This window comes from Strigops habroptila, chromosome 7, assembly GCF_004027225.2.
Source record: "Strigops habroptila isolate Jane chromosome 7, bStrHab1.2.pri, whole genome shotgun sequence".
Lineage (NCBI taxonomy): Eukaryota > Metazoa > Chordata > Aves > Psittaciformes > Psittacidae > Strigops > Strigops habroptila.
In genome coordinates this window covers 15,594,287-15,611,697 of record NC_044283.2, presented here as the reverse complement: position 1 = coordinate 15,611,697, position 17,411 = coordinate 15,594,287, and the positions used below count along the sequence as shown (strand labels likewise).

The 17,411-nt window shown below is 35.7% G+C and overlaps 1 protein-coding gene across 11 annotated transcripts in view; it reads right to left on the bottom strand.

Annotated features, from left to right (window-relative positions):
• Nucleotides 1–17,411, bottom strand: part of CPEB2 (cytoplasmic polyadenylation element binding protein 2) — a 59,097-nt gene that overhangs the window by 24,427 nt on the left and 17,259 nt on the right. For 5 of the 11 annotated variants that reach the window (XM_030491772.1, XM_030491761.1, XM_030491762.1 and 2 more), the window contains 2 exons: nucleotides 14,472–14,562; nucleotides 5,363–5,413 (listed from right to left, as the gene is read on the bottom strand). In XM_030491772.1, coding sequence (XP_030347632.1) covers nucleotides 5,363–5,413; nucleotides 14,472–14,562 — 142 coding nt within the window. Of the gene's footprint in view, nucleotides 1–5,362; nucleotides 5,414–13,027; nucleotides 13,116–14,471; nucleotides 14,563–17,411 lie in introns of those variants that run through there. The other 6 variants (XM_030491766.1, XM_030491768.1, XM_030491770.1 and 3 more) reach the window with 4 other exon arrangements.

Sequence of the window (17,411 nt, the reverse complement as noted above, 5' to 3'; positions counted from 1 at the left end):
AACTATAAATAGGCAGATTACTAATACAAAAACTATTAAGCTGTGTGTAATTTCTTAGTTACATTTCCACAAACTATTTTCTGTTCCCGTTTCGCAGACTTTGTATCTGAGAAACACTACTTTAATCATTACAGCTTTGTAGTTAACTATCCAAATAGAAAATATTACTATAAACCATAATGTTATAGCAACATTTATGAACAAAGATTCCTGTGTCTTGGCATTATTGCTCTGATTTTACTAGGACTCCATAGATAAAGTCCTCCCAAAAAACAACTGTGGTTCTGGGACATGGAAATATACACGGCCTCATAAATTCAGTGATTCATAAATGTCACTCACTGCTCTGTTCTCATATTTTGAAAGTTTTCAGTAAGTACACTATTTTTTTCTTTGTTATCTTGATCCCTTCCTAGTAATTCCTAGTAATTCAGTGGATTGCTTACAGAGTTCTGAAAATCTCTCATTTTTTTCCTGCCTTAAAACTGTTGACTTATTTACACAAGTCATCATATTCCTATCAAACTTGCACTGAACTCACTTGCAAATTTATCTTCTTTCATGTGTAAGAATTACTACTGAGAACAGTCTTTTGCTTGAAGTTTTCCATATCCTCCAAGTTTCTACTAGTAAGCCAAATCAGGAAAGCCCACTTTCTGAAAAAGACCTGGGTATCTAACCACTGGAAACGTATAAACTCAGATTTCCCACATCAAAACAGAATCCATAGAACATAGTGTATTCTCCTATGTGATTCCTTCTCTCATTAGTTGCACAGGAAGACTAATGCTGAAATTCAGGCTTGTTTTCCTCAGAAGTCAGGCACTCAGAAGACATGCAGTTCTCGGTCAGTGTTGCAGCATGTACGAATCTTTTCCATCTCTTGGCTAAAGTGACTCCTACATAGCATTAGCAGTAGCATCACTAAGCCCTCATCTAATCCCCTGTATGCCTTTTTTCCTTGCACAAACAGAACTAGAGTAACCAGGGAAAATTCAAGTGCATCACATCCGTAGCAATGACTGCAGTGCCATGTTCTTCCTCAAAGACTAATACACAAATGCATCTTTGGGCATGAGCCATTTTACTTCTGCCCACCAAACCAGCTCAGCTATTTTTTTACATTTTCATAGTTAAGACAAGCTGATACGCATGAAAGTATTTTGTTACCGAACACCTGAACAGCTTTTCTTTGTGCATTTAAAAATACACAATTGTATTTTTAAGAAGAAACACAAAAGGGTCATTAAAATGCTAACCCTTCCCCCCCCCCAACGCAATTAATCTTAAAAGTGTAGTTGCTGCAGTATTTCATACATATAGAAATTATAGCAATATATGAAAGTTATCTGTGTGTTCTTTGCTTTAGCAAAACAAAGAAATTGGAGAAAATGGGAAAATACCTGTACTTGATGTTGTTACGTTATTTACTTTACTTGTATGGCTAACCCCCTTCCCTGATATTTGTCTATCTTGTCCAATTATATTGCAAACTAGTTTGGGCATTTTCTGCCATTTAGTGTCTACAAAAATGAGAATAAATAATGCCATTCTTAGACAACCTGTAGGCACTGCTGCAATAAATGTGATCATTAACGTCAAAATGAATGGTTTTGCAAAACTCGTTATTTTTTTCCTATTTATATCCGGACTTTAAGACCATAGTGGTTATATTACAGGTAAGTTGTTTTTACAACAGTAAGTACAAAGTCTTATTGTTACTAAAAATATGATGTTAAAGCAAACATATCCCATCCTCATAAAACTTGAGTATTTTAATCTCTCCACATTACATGTATATAAACTTTCTTTCAAAGGCCAGATACTACTTGTGGAAACAGTTTCATTGAATGAAAGTGAACTGTAAGCAATGAGATTATTCTTTCTGAAGATACTAATAAATACAGAAATATTTCTCATTGAATCTAAAGTAACATGCATGTTTTTTACACCTTTCAGAGCACATATGCTTACAGACCATATATTCTGTATAAATATACATGTTCTATATATTTAATTAGAGGTTTAGCTATACATGTAATTTTTATATATATATAATATAGGCATCTCATAATTAGGGCATTTTTAGACAAATATTGCAGGTGAGACAGCCCTTCGGGGAAGGCCAAACACTGTAGGCAAATAACTGATTCACAGCAACAAAGAAAAGGAGAGATAAAACTTCTTCCTTCCTGAACTTGTTTAAAAAATAAGTCATACAGCAATATTTTTTGTATCTTTTAGTCTGGAAAGCTGGACATCTTAATTAGCCCAAAACTCTGAAAGTTTTCATATGAGTAAGTACAAGAGATAGATACACTTTTATTCTAGAAAGTATAAATTAAGCAGCACGTGCAAGAAGTATAATGATGCCCAATAAAAATGAAGTCAAATAACACTGGAACCATCCTACATTGAGTGCTATATACACAACAAAGACATTCCCTTACAGTTAAAGCCTTCTGTTTCTATTCGTATGGAACCCTGAAGGCTTAAACTTGTCAAAAAAATTGATACCCCCCTTTCTGCAACTTAAATCAGCTCAGAGATAGAAACAAGACAGAAGTAAATACACTTTTTGTGCATGTTTATCTAACATCAAGCCAATATAACTTTGTACATTACGTGAGCAATGCTATCGCACAGATAGTAAATATATCATTTCTATTTTATTCAGACGTGTTTCAAATATGTACCCCAGATCAAATAGGTACATATTTAAATAACTAAACTGAATTGACCGAGCTGAATTAAAAATACTATGTTTTGTAACAGGAAGAACTACTAGGCAAGCTTCTTGAATTTAGAGTGAACTATGAATTTTATGATAGAAAGTAAGATAAAATACTATTTGTCACCAACATTCCTGATTTAATAATCGAATAGTGACAGCAAAGTAATGAAGCCTTTTTCATTAATACTTGTCATTTAAAGAAATCCATAAACAATTATGGAGATAATTTCCCAAGAGTATAGACTACAGGAGGTAGGTACCTAACTCCCATTTATTCTATTGGATTTTGGTGCCTAAATTCTATCAAGATTTCTTTAGACATCACATCTTTATAGATTTTAAGGCTGAAAGAGATTGTTATCACCATTCAAGTCTGGCATGCCTAACAGACCACAGAAACTCATTTAGCAATTCCTGTATAGGAAGTTTAATAACTTCTGTTTGAAATAAACCACCTTTTTTTCCAAAGCACAACCAGCTATACCAACTCTCCTCTTCCCTGCTCCTCCCTCCAAGGCACCAGTTACAGCAATACAGGGAAATGTTAGTTTGAATCCACCTAAGCATAGAAGGAAATGGAAGTCTACAACTTTAGCAGCAAGTGTTCAATTCTCATTACTGTAATTCTCATTACTGCAATTCTCATTACTGCACATTTGGAGGAAGCCCCTCAATTCTTCCTAAGAAAGAAAGGCCGTGCAGAGTCTGACCAGATGGAGCTTCCAGAAGATGTTCCCAGTGCTCCTCTTCTCGAGTTGTAGGGAGCTGCAGTTCAGACACTCCAGCTTGAGATAGCTCTGAACAGTGAATGTGATTGCGCTGGGCTGCACTGATGGGTACATCAGCTCTCCAGGTACATGGTAGAGAACATAGGTGTCTAAACCAAGGCTCTGAATTAAACTGTACAGTGCACACCTAAAAATTAGGTGCTCCAGCACCTGTTTTAGACACTCAAATTGTTATTTTTATCTCACCTATTGAAGGTTGGAAATAATACTGCAGCTTTTAAAAACGACAGCAGTCACATTAAGTGCTAACTTCCAAACTACAGTAGAACTCCCACCAGCATTAACAACAAGATATTCTGCAGCGCATGTACTAACTCTGCGGCAAGGTTTTCAGGATAGACTGGTACCACTGAGATACATTTTTCCCCATGTCTGTGATAATAACAAACCCGTTTTTCCCCTAGTTATTCCATAGAGTAACAATGCTTCCTACATGCTCTTTTAACACATAGATCTATAAAAAGAGAAGCTCACCATTTGAAGTATTGAAACAAATGAGTTAAAATTACGAATTTCATGCACTGGAGTATTTCAGTTGCTCGTAAGATCGCTTAACTTCTAATACCTTCCCAACTAATACTTCATTATAAATCAGCAGAGAATGACAGCTCACATATAGCACCTGAAAAAAATAGCTTACAGAATAGGTCTTACAGTTGCAGTGAAATACAGAAAGTTAACTGTTGTAAACATCAAGCATGTCAATATTCAATGTACAGGAATCAGGATTATGGCCTGCATGGGCTAAATGATAATTTTATTTCAATAGTTAAGTAGCAATTTTCAACTTTCAAGATACCCCATTATCTTAAAGAACTATTCAGTACTGAAGGACCTAATTCTTCAAATGCCTGTTGTCCAGTATTTTCCTTTAGTGGGTTTAAAGCTAAACCTGAATTTCTTTAAAGCTTTTTTACTGTTACACAAAGGAAATTAGATATTTATGTTTTATGCCCATTTGCACAAGTGTAAATGACTGTGCCAAAGGGTAAAGCAAATAAAAAAAGCCCTGTAGAACCACAAACCTGAAATAACTATTCTGACTGTATTTTTGCAATAATCAGGTCTTTTCTGGTAATGTTTAGACCCATCAAGTCAACAACAAAAGTGTACCTGCTTCCTGTACAACAGCTTCCATGTTCTCTAATCTAGCGAAGTTGTGGAATTATAGCTCTAATTTTTCCCAATGTAGAAAAAACATTTGTGTGCAACCTCCCTTATTTATTATTGACTTAGATGGATTAACAAGCTCTGCTTCCTTCTTTAGCCTTGAACAAAGGCTAAAGTTCATGCCTTCACTGAGTAGCAGATGTTCATGAAGTTTGACCTACTGGGAGAGGAACATGAACGTGAACTCTAACTTCAGCGTATTTCACAGTTAGAAACATACTTGACAAGGCCAGTTCCAGAAAACCCAACAAAAATAAAATGTTATTTCACATAAGTGTAAAAGAGAAAGAAAGTATCTAGTTCACCCTTTTTTTTACACAAGATAGAAAACCAGATGTGTTTCTGGTCTCCTTATTTTTCTAATTCCTGTTTCTGTAAAATAGATTTATAGCAGATCTTTGGAGAACATACCACTGGTTTGCTTGAGAACAAAAAAAGAATAGTGCAGCATTACAAGCATTTCAGATTTCAAATAAGCTAGATATAATGAAAGGCTGTTGCAAGATTAGCTCTTGCCATTCAACTCTGAAAAATGGCAACAGTCCCATCAGTGTTGAAGACTAGAGACAAGTAATTCAATAACAGAATATAATAGTATGATTTTATACCAACATGTCAGATTTAAGCTAAGCTAGAGATAATTAGAAACTGTTATAAGATTAGCACTTACCATTTAACATGAGAAGATTGTCAGTCACTGGATGTGGATAACTCAAGCGACCTTAAAAGAAAACAAAAACCAAAGAACAAAAATACAAATGCAGAGGTTTTAGCTATTGTAATGGAAAAAATAATGTGAAAAATCACTGCTTAGAATTTAAATATAAACTATACTTCCAGTTTGCCTAAGGGAAATAAAGGGCTAATATTTAACTCCAAGCACATTAACCAACAATACCCTTGACCCAAGTTAAAGCTGACAAGAACAGACTTCTTAACCTTAATTCTCTGGTCATAAGATCTGCAGTGTGCTTTGGGATCAGCTCCAATAGGATAAAGCCACTTTTTGTTTCATGACACCCAGAAATAGTGCTGACTGCTTTAGTCTTCTCTTTCATAGCGACTGTGAATAACTGTACTATGCACATTGCTTAACAGAGTGGCATTTCTACAGTTTACTGCTTCTCTACTGAATCGATTTAAGGAAAATCATATTAATAGGAATTAAAGCATTAAAATTTTATTAACCAACTTATGAATGTATTTTGGTGTATTACATATAACCACTGTATGCAATATTTTTCAGTAAGTGGCAAAACTAGAGTACTGGTTTAGCTATAGGATTAACAAAATTAAAGAATATGATAGACAACATTTTCGACATTTTATATTTTATATTGAATAGAAATTACATGAAAACCTCATATCCTGATGTTACAACTTTTCAGCTACTGCATTTTACTACATTGGTGGCATGTTATACCATTAAACTACTAAAATAGTTAAATGAATGGTTTAAAACGCACAGCTGAAGTGTCTGTTCACTACAAATTCCTTTTTATTAAAGGAGACATTTTCTGTTTACAGGAAGCTGCAAACATACCAGTAGTGCACACTGACCTAGAGAGACATTTACAATAGCTGCTGTGTTTGGAAGAAGTGTGCTTTAATGTGCAAAAAACTACGTCTCCATCTATCTTGCTATTCAAACATCCTTGCTTGCTTATAATCCATAAGCATATATAAAAAAAATACTGTAACTTAAACATTTAAATCTTTTGGAGGAAATGAGAATGTTTGTGGAGGTATAAAGAAGAATCCAGTCTCGAAGCAATGGGTGTTTAGAGCTCACACAGGTTTAAAGGGGAATATATATGCAGATAGCTTGCAAGATGTGAATAACACTATCATATTCTAATAAGGCTCACTCTAGGAAAAAACACTGGGGAAGAAAGGAAGGAAAGTAAAGAAAGAAAACCAAATCAGCAATCATGTATTAAGGCTGTCTAACAATTTCTATCATACAGTGTTTTGGGCTTTTTCCCGACTGTTGGTAAACCCATGTAATTAGCAGCAAGACTGTCAATTTCTCAAAATAGCAGTTCTGTGTCCCAAGGGACACCTTTGGGGTCAAATAAACAAAACCTTTTGCTGAAAATTATTCAGTAGTAGGGTTTAAGTTTTGCTCTTCCCCTTTAGGAAACCAAGATGATAATTTTCTATCAAAAAATACAGAATTAATACACATAATGAACTCTTACACTCAAAACTTCAAAATGGCAAGATTAAACTTATTTAGGATATTTTATTCAGCCTTATTATTTGCAGGCATTGTGGCAAAATGATTTCTATGCGCCCATGTACTCTTTCTCTTCCCACAGATTTCATTATTCTAAGAATGGATGGTATCAGAACACTTGCAGATTAGGGAGGAACTATTTGCTTTGGAATTTGGAAGCATGGAGAAGGAGGTGAAGGGTAAGGGCAGCCTCCTGGAAAAGGGCACTTGAATGCTGCCTGGAAGGACTGTCTTCTCTAACTTCTACAGAATTTTTGAGCAGGAAGATACTAAACAAAAGTCTTCATAGGAACTTCTGCCCTCACGTTCCTTATATTCAAGATGTCCAGTGTTTACATACAAGCCATTTTTTCTGTCATGCTGAACATACACAGCTGAGAGTTGGGCTTGTTCAGCCTTGAGAAGAGAAGGCTCAGGAGAGACCTTAAGAGCAGCTTCCAGTACCTAAAGGGGACCTACAGGAAATCTGGAGAGGGAGTTTTTATAAGGGTGTGTACTGGCTAAGGGGGAATGACTTTAAGCTGAAAGAAGGTAGATTTAGATAAGGTATTAGGAAGAAGTTCTTCACTGTGAGGATTATGAGGCATTGGCACGGGTTGCCCAGAGAAGCTGTGGCTGCCCCATCCCTGGCAGTGTTCAAGGGCAGGTTGGATGGGGCTTGGAGCAACCTGGTCTAGTGGAAGGTGTCTCTGCCTCTGGCAGGGGGTTGGAACCAGATGATATTTAAGGTCGCTTCCAACACAAACCATTCTATGATTCTAGGATACCTAATCGCTTCTTAAACGATGAATGTTCTGCCCTTCTAGCAATGCACGGTGGTGTAACATGAAAATAAGTAAGAACAAGGCATCCTTAAATTGCAATCTGGGAACTGCCACTGGTTTGCTCAGGCTGGTGTATAGCCAGTCACTTTGCTTTACTCCTTAGTTCTTTGGTCTGTAAAGGTAATACTCATTTGCCTAACAGCAAGGATTTTACAAGATAATTTACTGTCACCATATTTCCATATGGTGCTATAGAACTAGCACTTGCAACTATGAGTTTTTCAAATCAGAATGCTGCATTTATCTAGAACGATAGAAATTGTGAGAAATTACTATCTCATCTTGAACCTCCTCAAGTCTGTGGTGACAATCCTTCTCCCTGTCTGTATACATTTACCTCTTCCTATTCAGCAAGGGAGACAAAAGATACATTTTTTTTTCCTGTAATTACTACAGAAAAAGAGGTCAGATTTAAGGCCTTGCAGGAGAGAGAAGCCCACCAGGGTGAACACCTGGAGAGGAGAAATGTTTTAGAAGATGATAGTAAACGCTGGGTTTACAACTCTGGCTTGCATTCTTTTGCCTTTCCCCCCCTATAGCTTCACAAATAAGCTGCATCTGAAACATAGGTGCCATACGAAGAAAGTTGAAATAATGAAGCACTCATTAAGTGGTGGGGAGAGAGCACACTAAGGAAGCTGGGCCCACTACTGCAGCCTAAACCTATGAATCACACAAAGAAACCTAGTCTTGCCATATTACAGAGATGAATTTGCTAGCTCAGATAATGAATGATTTCAGGGTTAGAAAGGAAAATGAGTAACAGCATCCAGTGCATGTATAGCTCTGCGGATACTTATTTACATGGTTATTTCAATGAAATCATACTTTGTAATATTGCATTCTGGTGAACTTAATACTTGTGTTTATTACCTTGTCTAGTACTTGGACTTACAACCTTAAAAAAAAATTAATATAGGTTTGCTTATTTATTCAAAATACAATCACTGCTATTTGATACATTAACTTAGGTTCTTATCCCCCAGATTAATCTGTTGAAGCAAAATGCAGTGTTTCTAGGATGTCCACCTGAATTTAAGGACACATATAAATTCAGAATGCTTCATACATGGAACTGGGTGCAAGATCAGTCTTTACAGAGCACAGATTATACTATTTTTAACAGATTATTCTCGTTAAATGGACATATACAGTATCAAACCTAATTTAAAATATCAGTATATAAAATACAGAAGACAGAAGCACTATAGCAATTTACTTTGCTTTTATCACATATTTCTTTCTAGTCAGCTATTTTCACTGCATGTTGTTCGATGCTTAAAAAAGTACCATTTTAAGAACTGCCCTCACCACAAATCCTATCTAATCCCATCCTGCTTCAATGTCAGTAATCTAGAATTGTATAAACCATTCAATAGATGCTCTAGCGATTACAGTGGCTTCCACCTGCTTAAAAAAGAAATTTTAATAATATATAGAATGCTTTACTGGTTTAAAATCAAATTAGTCAGGGAATATCTCATATTTAAATAACAGTTTTCATTTCTTAGGAATGGAATATGCCCAAGTACTTCACTGACTGCCTACAGAACTTAGCTCTAAAGCATCCTAAATTAGTAACATGCTGCTATCTGGAACAAATACAATGCCTAATACTACTATACTGCAGCATAAAGTATCATGTTATAGAAATCTTCTCTGTGCAAACCTGATCTTGCAACTTCACCACGTTACTGCTAATCAATAATTCTCATTCACTGCTAAATTCAAAATAGTATTGCTAAGGAGAAGCGGATGTGTTTGACTTCTTATACAGCTGGGGTTCTATCAAATTTAGCCCCCTTTTCTATATCTAAGTGTGATTAATGTTAACATAACCGGTATATATTCCTCACAATTCTTCTGTAGGGACAGAAAGAAATAAAAAGCTTGCAAATAAATGTTGGTGGGGCAGTTTATCTACTAAATCCAATTAGAAGTCTTGCTCATCCAAACCATGAGGAAAGAGCAACAAACTTGGTTTTAGCTACATTTTTGTAATCTCACATTACTAATATGGGCAATGCTGCTTCTGAACATATTGATGTAGTTGCATGTACTCACTTTTCACTTTTCCTTTTTTCAAGAGGTGTCCTGACTAGATGAGAACAAGCTTCCAGGTTAAGCTTTTCCCCAACTACTGTAACAAACCAGTGAACGGCTGAAGATTGCAGCAGTTTCAGAAAGCTCAGTTTTCAAATCAGTGTAGTTAAGACAACAGCACAAACCCATGTTTGGACAAACCCATGTTTGGACAACACCTAGTTACAGAAGGCCTGGATGCTACACTTTCAAATGCTTGTGTAAGAATTATGTAAGTCATAATGAGACCAAATGTCTTGTCTCTCATAGTTATCTATTTAGGCAAATCAGTCTATCAATCTAAAATACACTCTTTTACCATTAAAAGTAGCAAACAATCTGTATGTACAATTTCAAAGTGTTTTATATAACTAAGAGTGAATTTTTTCTTTCCATAATTTTTTGTTCAGCCTCAGAAACTCTTTTCTAAGTGCAATCTGAATTACTGTAGGAAGCAACTTTAAACCTTAGAGCTTGATAACATACAGAATAAATTTCTTTGAAACAAAAGTATGCAAAGAAAGTGTTCTCTACTGTGTTGCTGAGTCACCAATGCTTTTTTTACTCCACCAGGCATGTGCCAGCAAGTTGCTTTTAAAAGAAAGATGTCTAACAGCCAAGAAGTTCAACTAAACCAATTTAAAGAGAAAATAAACCCAAGAAAAAGCAAGAGACTTCTATCTGCATCAAGTTATTTTCTCCCACATACAAGCTGTGTTTTACTTTATTATTTATTATTAGCTATACAAAAAATGTCTGTGTATCTTTCCTAAAATAATTGTTTTGCCCCCACACAAAATCAGAAGAAAAACTCATCATAAAGTTAATATTTCTTCTTTTTACTCCTGTTAATATAGCTATGCCTATCACACGTTTGGTACTATCTTACATCTAGCTTGAAGAGCTGTAAGAGTTGATCAGAAATTAATTGTAAATTCAGTAAAGTATCAATATTCCTGCCTTACAAAAGACAAGCCCTTAAATTACACTGAAAAAAACCCCATAGTCTTTACCAGAAAGATATTTAAAACAGCAGATGATAAATTCCATTAAATCACCTGCTCAATTCTAATACATATTCTATGCAAAGTGTAACTATTTCTTCCCTCTCCCCTCCTCGCCCCAATCTGTTTTAGCCCAAATAGCATTGGCTTTCCTGTTTGAAATGTCTGAGAATCCAAGTTTTCTACAGCTTGACATCAAGCAGCATTGGTATTTGGGGGAGGAAGAGGAAAATAAAAAATCCAAGTATAGCAGAGGTATGTCTGGACAAGAGTTGTCCTGGAATACCCATGTTTTTCAGGCTATCAATATTGTGGTTCTCTCAAAATAGTTTTAAGGGTTATCAGAAGAACAAAAAGGGTATTTAAGAACTATGATGAAAATGAAAATCATAAAAAATAATTTATCTGAACTTTTGTTAGTTTTAGCTTCAGTTTATATTCCATTGATTGGATGGGGTAATCTTAAACATTACTTAATGTCTTATTATGAAATGTGTTTCAAGAAAGCTGTACGGGAAAGATTAGTTTTAATGTGGTCAATATTTCTGCTGCAATGACTAGTGAAGCCAAGCAGCTATACCCTATTATCCGACCTTGAAAAAGTGTCTTACTGAAAGCTAAAAATTACTTCTTTCTCTTGATCATGTGCGTAGTAATGACTAAATTTGTCTAAGTGAAGCCAAAACTATGCATCCATAAACAATTTTTTGGCAGGCATAAACTTTGCTTTCAGTGAATCATATTTGAAATGAAGTTTTTTTCAAGTTCATGAAAGCAAAAGTGGTAAAAATTACTTCCTTCTAAAATGGATCTTAACATGCAAAACTTAAGAGCTGTGAGCTAGTACACACAGTGTCTGTTCTGCATTGTGCAAAATCCGAGACAAGATGCTTAGTCATACTCCAGATATTGTAAGCAGCTAAATCTGAAACACGTGCTTAAAATTCCAGGAACTTTCATTTTCCTGCTGTGGTCAGATATAAAAGATGCATTGTTTTAGGATGCTTAGACTTACTTAAAAACTTGTCGGAAAAATATTCTCTAGTTACAAAATATTCTGTAGATACAAAGTACTTTATATATTAATACAAACAGCAAATAAATAACAATAATAGTCTTAATCCTGTGCAATCTGCTAGCAAATATGATGGGTTCTTAAGTAAATGTCAGATTTTCTGTGGTGAAAAGAAAAGCCACAGAGACTGAAATAACAAAATCAGTGTCTCACGGTTTGCAGAAAAAAAGTTGAAGTTGCTAAGAAATTACAGAAATGCCAACTAATGGTGACTAAACAGAAGAGGGATAGAGAGGAACTCAAAGGCTATTCTAGGATGTAGCTTTTCTTCTCATTTTCAGTCACTAAGGAACATTTCTCATCTCACTGTTAATAATGTAGCTGTTTCAGCTGAAATAATAATTTTCAAAGAGGAAAAAAAAACTTCATCAACCAATTTAAATAAGAGCACACAATTACTCTATTTAAATTCAGTTGGCGTGTGCATTGTTCTCTGGCACTCAAACAAAAAAAAAATGGATTTCCTTTGAATTCATCACTATCTATGGCTTCCATCTGGTTTAGTTCAAACATAAAACTGAGCAGAATTTTCATTGCAAGAATATGATTAGGAAACTGTTAAAAAAACCCCATAAATCTCTTAATTGCAGACTGAAACCATATACTTCTGTCCCTAGAAAGCACAGAGTAACTATGGAAACTTTACTGAGTTTTTTTTAAAAGTGCCTATGTATAAACACAATTAATTGGAAAATCTTAAAGCCTTGTCTTGTCATATTCTCACTGAAAAATTATTATTGGAAATACAGTTTTCATCTATTGTATCATAATGAAATATGAATAGATGAATAAAAATGGGTCTTATCTCGCAGTGCCTCTGAAAACTCTTCCGAGTTGTAAAGCCAAATGAAAAGAGCAAGATGGCACAGAGAACAGAGCAACCACTTCCATTTGTCATGTCAGTGTGCACAGAAAAAAAGTGAAGAAATGGACTGGTTTTCAGGAATGTGAGAGGTGCCAGTGCACTGCAATAGAAGATTTGCATTCTCTAATTTTATGCCTAACAGTAGCTTTACCTTTTCATATCCTTCCTGATTTGGGTTCGGATAACCAAAGGAATACCAGTCACCACTTGAGTGTGGCAAATGGAAGCAACAATCTAACTAGTTACCTTGTCTTTGATGGGATATGCATGGTTTTAAGTCCATAGCAGTTACCACTGGGCTAACTTCACAAGTTTCAACCCCTTTGTGGTACTTCTAATGTAAATGTAAACATGCAGAATAGACAGAAACTGAATTTAATAATGGACTTAAATGATAAAATTAAAACTGGAATTAATTCTCTGTAGGCAGTAAGAAACAAGAGATCAGATTTATGAACAGCTACGAAAATTTAATTTCAGCTTCCTCTCTAAAGAGGAGGAAAATTAACTGGCTTAAACACTACCCACTTACTGCTTCTTTGTAGAGATTTTCAGCTTGGAAAAAAAAACAAACCCCAAAGCTTTGGCTTTACATTGTAAATCTTACAACACTATTACATGCAATCTGAATACTAAAGGTCTTCCAACTGAGCACAGATCTTAAGAGACTTCTGCAAAGCATCTTCCAAATTAGGAGAACACAGGTGCTTACGTGCTAATGTGATAGATATTAAGTCTAGGAGCCTCTAGAAAGAGAATGAATGGAAGTAAATAATGATATAAAAAGAATTTTTAATTTTTTTTTTTATTATTTTTGCAATTGCTTCAACACTAAATTTCTGCAAACCAAGCCTGAAGCTTTGAATAATTTTCAAGTTAGATTGTGTTAGTCTAGTTAGAACACCACAAATGAAGTAACATTTTATCAGGTCATATAAAATGGCTTGTGCTCCCTGCCCCAAAGTTCAATGGTAGATGCCACCTGAGGATAAGTATGGAAAAACAGGATTCAAGAGTGAGTTAATGTACAGTGAATAAATGAGTTAAAATTGAAGCCCACAGATATTAGATGTATGCTTACTGCTGTGGTCAAATGATTTGAACAGAGCCCAGAGGGTATGAGGAACCAGCGTTCTAAAGCCAAGGGTATTTCTGGACTACTTGAGACTAACAGAAACTGGACAGTTAGATGCATTATTATCCTTCAGGAGCTTTGAAAAAATATTTGAAAGGACAAAAGCTGAATTTGTCAGTGGATTTAATTTTCTTTTCAGCTTCCACTGTAAAGAAAGGGAAAATTAACCAGCTAGAACTGGTAGTGGTTTGATTCCCCTCCCACCGTCTTTTGGCTACCACTAACAGTACAGTTTGTCTTCGCAAACTGAGGCTGAATTGCCTACAGCAGACACGTAACTTTCAAATAAAACTATGAATTTCTTGGGGGAAAGCAGAGAAGGATGGTGAGGAGAGGGAGAAAAACCTATGAAGACACTAAAGCTTAAGTTTAAAATAAACTGTAAACCAATGTTTTCCATAAAATACAGCTTGAGAATGACCTTTCATGTGAGTTGAGAAAAATAATTCACATGCTATTTTAATACGAACCTAGAATCTAAATTAGCAATCAGTATTAATTCAAATATGCAGAATGGATGACCCTTGTTTTTCTTTATTTAGCATAATAACATACCTTTAAGTGGATCATGCTCTGCTCTCATTATGTCAATAAGGGAGTTTTCCAAAGAGTGCATATTCAGACTGTCATACATTCTATTTCGATCCTAAAAGAGAACAAAATCCTTAGCATTGGAATACAAATTGTGTAGTTTTTAACAGGCAACTTGATAGCAAGACAAAGGTGCTTTCTAAAGGCTGCATGCTCAGACACAGTAGAGATGGACAGTGATAGAAAAGCTTACGAGACCTGAATTTATTATACCAAGACCTGATTTTGTTAACAGCAAGTTTAATAGCGTCTAAATATAAAACTAGAGATGCACTGTGAAGAACTCTTCTGTGTATGCACTTTTATAGCCTGTGACTGCCTGTTTCCTTCAGAAGAACTGCTTGACTCAGTTCTAGTGATCCACAGCCGAGTTAAGCATTAGGCTGTTTAATGAAGGAGACTAATGTCTGTAAGAGCTCAATTTCATTTCATGCAGGAGTTAAGCAGTGAGTAAGGTGGTGACTACAGGACAAGAAGGACAGTCACCTCATCTGAAAGAAAGCATTTTCTTGGTGCTTGGCTAAGTACCTCATATGGGCCCTCAGCCCTCTGCTGAGACTGCACTTCTTCCTGGCTTCTGGGTGATTAACCTGGGACTCTTTGCATACAAAGACTTGAGTTACAAATGGTCAGCACTAAACAGTTAAAGGTTGGAAAAATTAAAAGCTAAATGATGAAAAGATTACTAATAGATTATCAGCCTTATAGGGAGCAATTTTTTTTTTTTGCACATGAAGATTAAGAAGTTACCATAATTTCTTACAAATATTTTCACTGAAGGTAACAAAAGCTAATGTAATAAATCATAAATGTTTTCACTGGTTTTATGCTCAACTCAAAATTTTCTCCCATGTTTTCTAATACACCCAAGTTACAGAGACAGGATAAAAATTACTTCTAACTTCTTTGGTCTTCCTGGGATACCATCAGAGACTGAAAATAGTTTGCATAAAACCTCAACCTCCTCTACTTGCAAGGCTTCTGGCTTGACTGTATTGCACTTAAAGGAATCCTGTAATCATGCTTTAATTTTACTGTTGTCTTCTCTCTGGCTGCACTCATTGTAGTAATTCAACAGAGTAGGATGAAATGTACCACACACATCCCAAGACCATTAAAATACACCAAAGATACAGCCACCCATTTGGTACATATATAATGGGGACAGAAGGAATCTGACCCACAGCCACTGTGGCTTTCCATGACAGTTCAGCAGAACGTAGATTAATTTCAAACTAAGCTCCTCAGCAAGCAGGTATTCATGCTTTGGGACTGAAAAAGAAAGCTTTGAAACAGAGGTTTTCTATGAGTCAGAAACTGACTTCTCAACAGCTTTGCAGAACAAGCCATGACGAAACTTGGATTTTACTTTCATCTTAAAAAAATTTCATCAACTTGATACAACATTGGGATGTAGAGGGAAGCCTTTTTTCATCTCTCTCTCCCTCAACCAACCATGAAGAGTACCCGCTTCCTGCCGGGTAAGCAATCTGCTATGCTCATTCAATCAGATCCTGTATTTTCTTTTTGGAAGCCCTTAGATAATTTTAATGATACATTAAAAAAAACTCAGTTTCTCCTGTCTACTACCATGTCCCAGATCAAATGCCAGACACTTTGTGAGGTAATCTTCAACTGGGTTTGAGTGCCAGCAAGTCGCCATGACTATTTAAGTTCAGAGCAACCTTATTTTGGGACTGGTTAGCTTTCACTCCGTTCTCTAGCTGCCCTGAGAAGCAGCAGAATGAAATCCAAGTGACTAATCTGCTTCCATGCCCTTGCAGGTTTGTTTCTCAATAGCACAACTAAAAGAACCTGCTTACCGTAACAAATTTGCTTTCTATAGAAGGTGTGAGCAGTGACAAAGCCGCATCTGTTCCCTACTGTACCCTAGCATTCAAAAGATTTCATCAGGATTTTTAATGAAGTCTTAAATTCAACTGAAGACAGTAAGGGGTAAGTAGTCAGTGCTCCTGCAAAAACCAGTGCCGAGTAAATATGTTTTCCATGCTTTGCTACCTCTGTAACTGACAGGGCAAAAGAACTAGTACTGGTAAAAACTGGACTAAACCGTATGTGTGATACATTATCTTTGTTACAGGCTTACTAAAGATTTTCTCATTTATTTTTTGATCATTGCTATCTACATATACATTGAGATAACACATGACTACCTGGCAAACACCTATTACTGCAGACTTCACTTTGCTCTGGAGAGCGAAAGCCTGTAAGAAAGGGCACCATCGTGGTTAATTCCTAAAACTGGCCCACTTGGTCATAGATTGTACAGAGAAATGGAAAAGTAAAACATGTAACACGTGTTTGTGATTCATTTTGTAACTGCTCCACTGGGTGACATGGTGCAATTACTGCAACTTCAGCATTGCATCACTCTGCTTTGTGTATCCAAAGTGAAAGGTCTTGTGCTGCTGGAAGCAGGAGAAATAAACTTCTCCCATCATCTATAGACTTTAGAAAGTTCATGTCTACAAAGCTAAAAAAAGAGGTTTGTTTCTGTGAATCGTATCACTTCATTTCTGGCAGTGGAAACATTCAATAAGCATGCACTGTACAATACAAAAATGTGAATACACTGAAGTAAAGCAGGATTTAAACATGTGAATTGTATTCTGCTCTCTCACCACCCACATCCCACTATCTACTTGTGAGTTTGGGCAATATCTAGCTAATCAGTGCTTCAAACTTAACATGTATTCCAATTCACTGATAAACTACATACTATAAAGCAACAATAACAAATTTAACTATCTCAAAAGGAGTTAAGTCATTCTTTGGGTACAAGGTTGATTTTAAACCTTTCTGCAACTAGGCTTTATAATGCTAAAATGCTGCTCTGTGCTCCCCAAATATGCAAATCGTATCTTTAAAGAGCACAGTTATCAT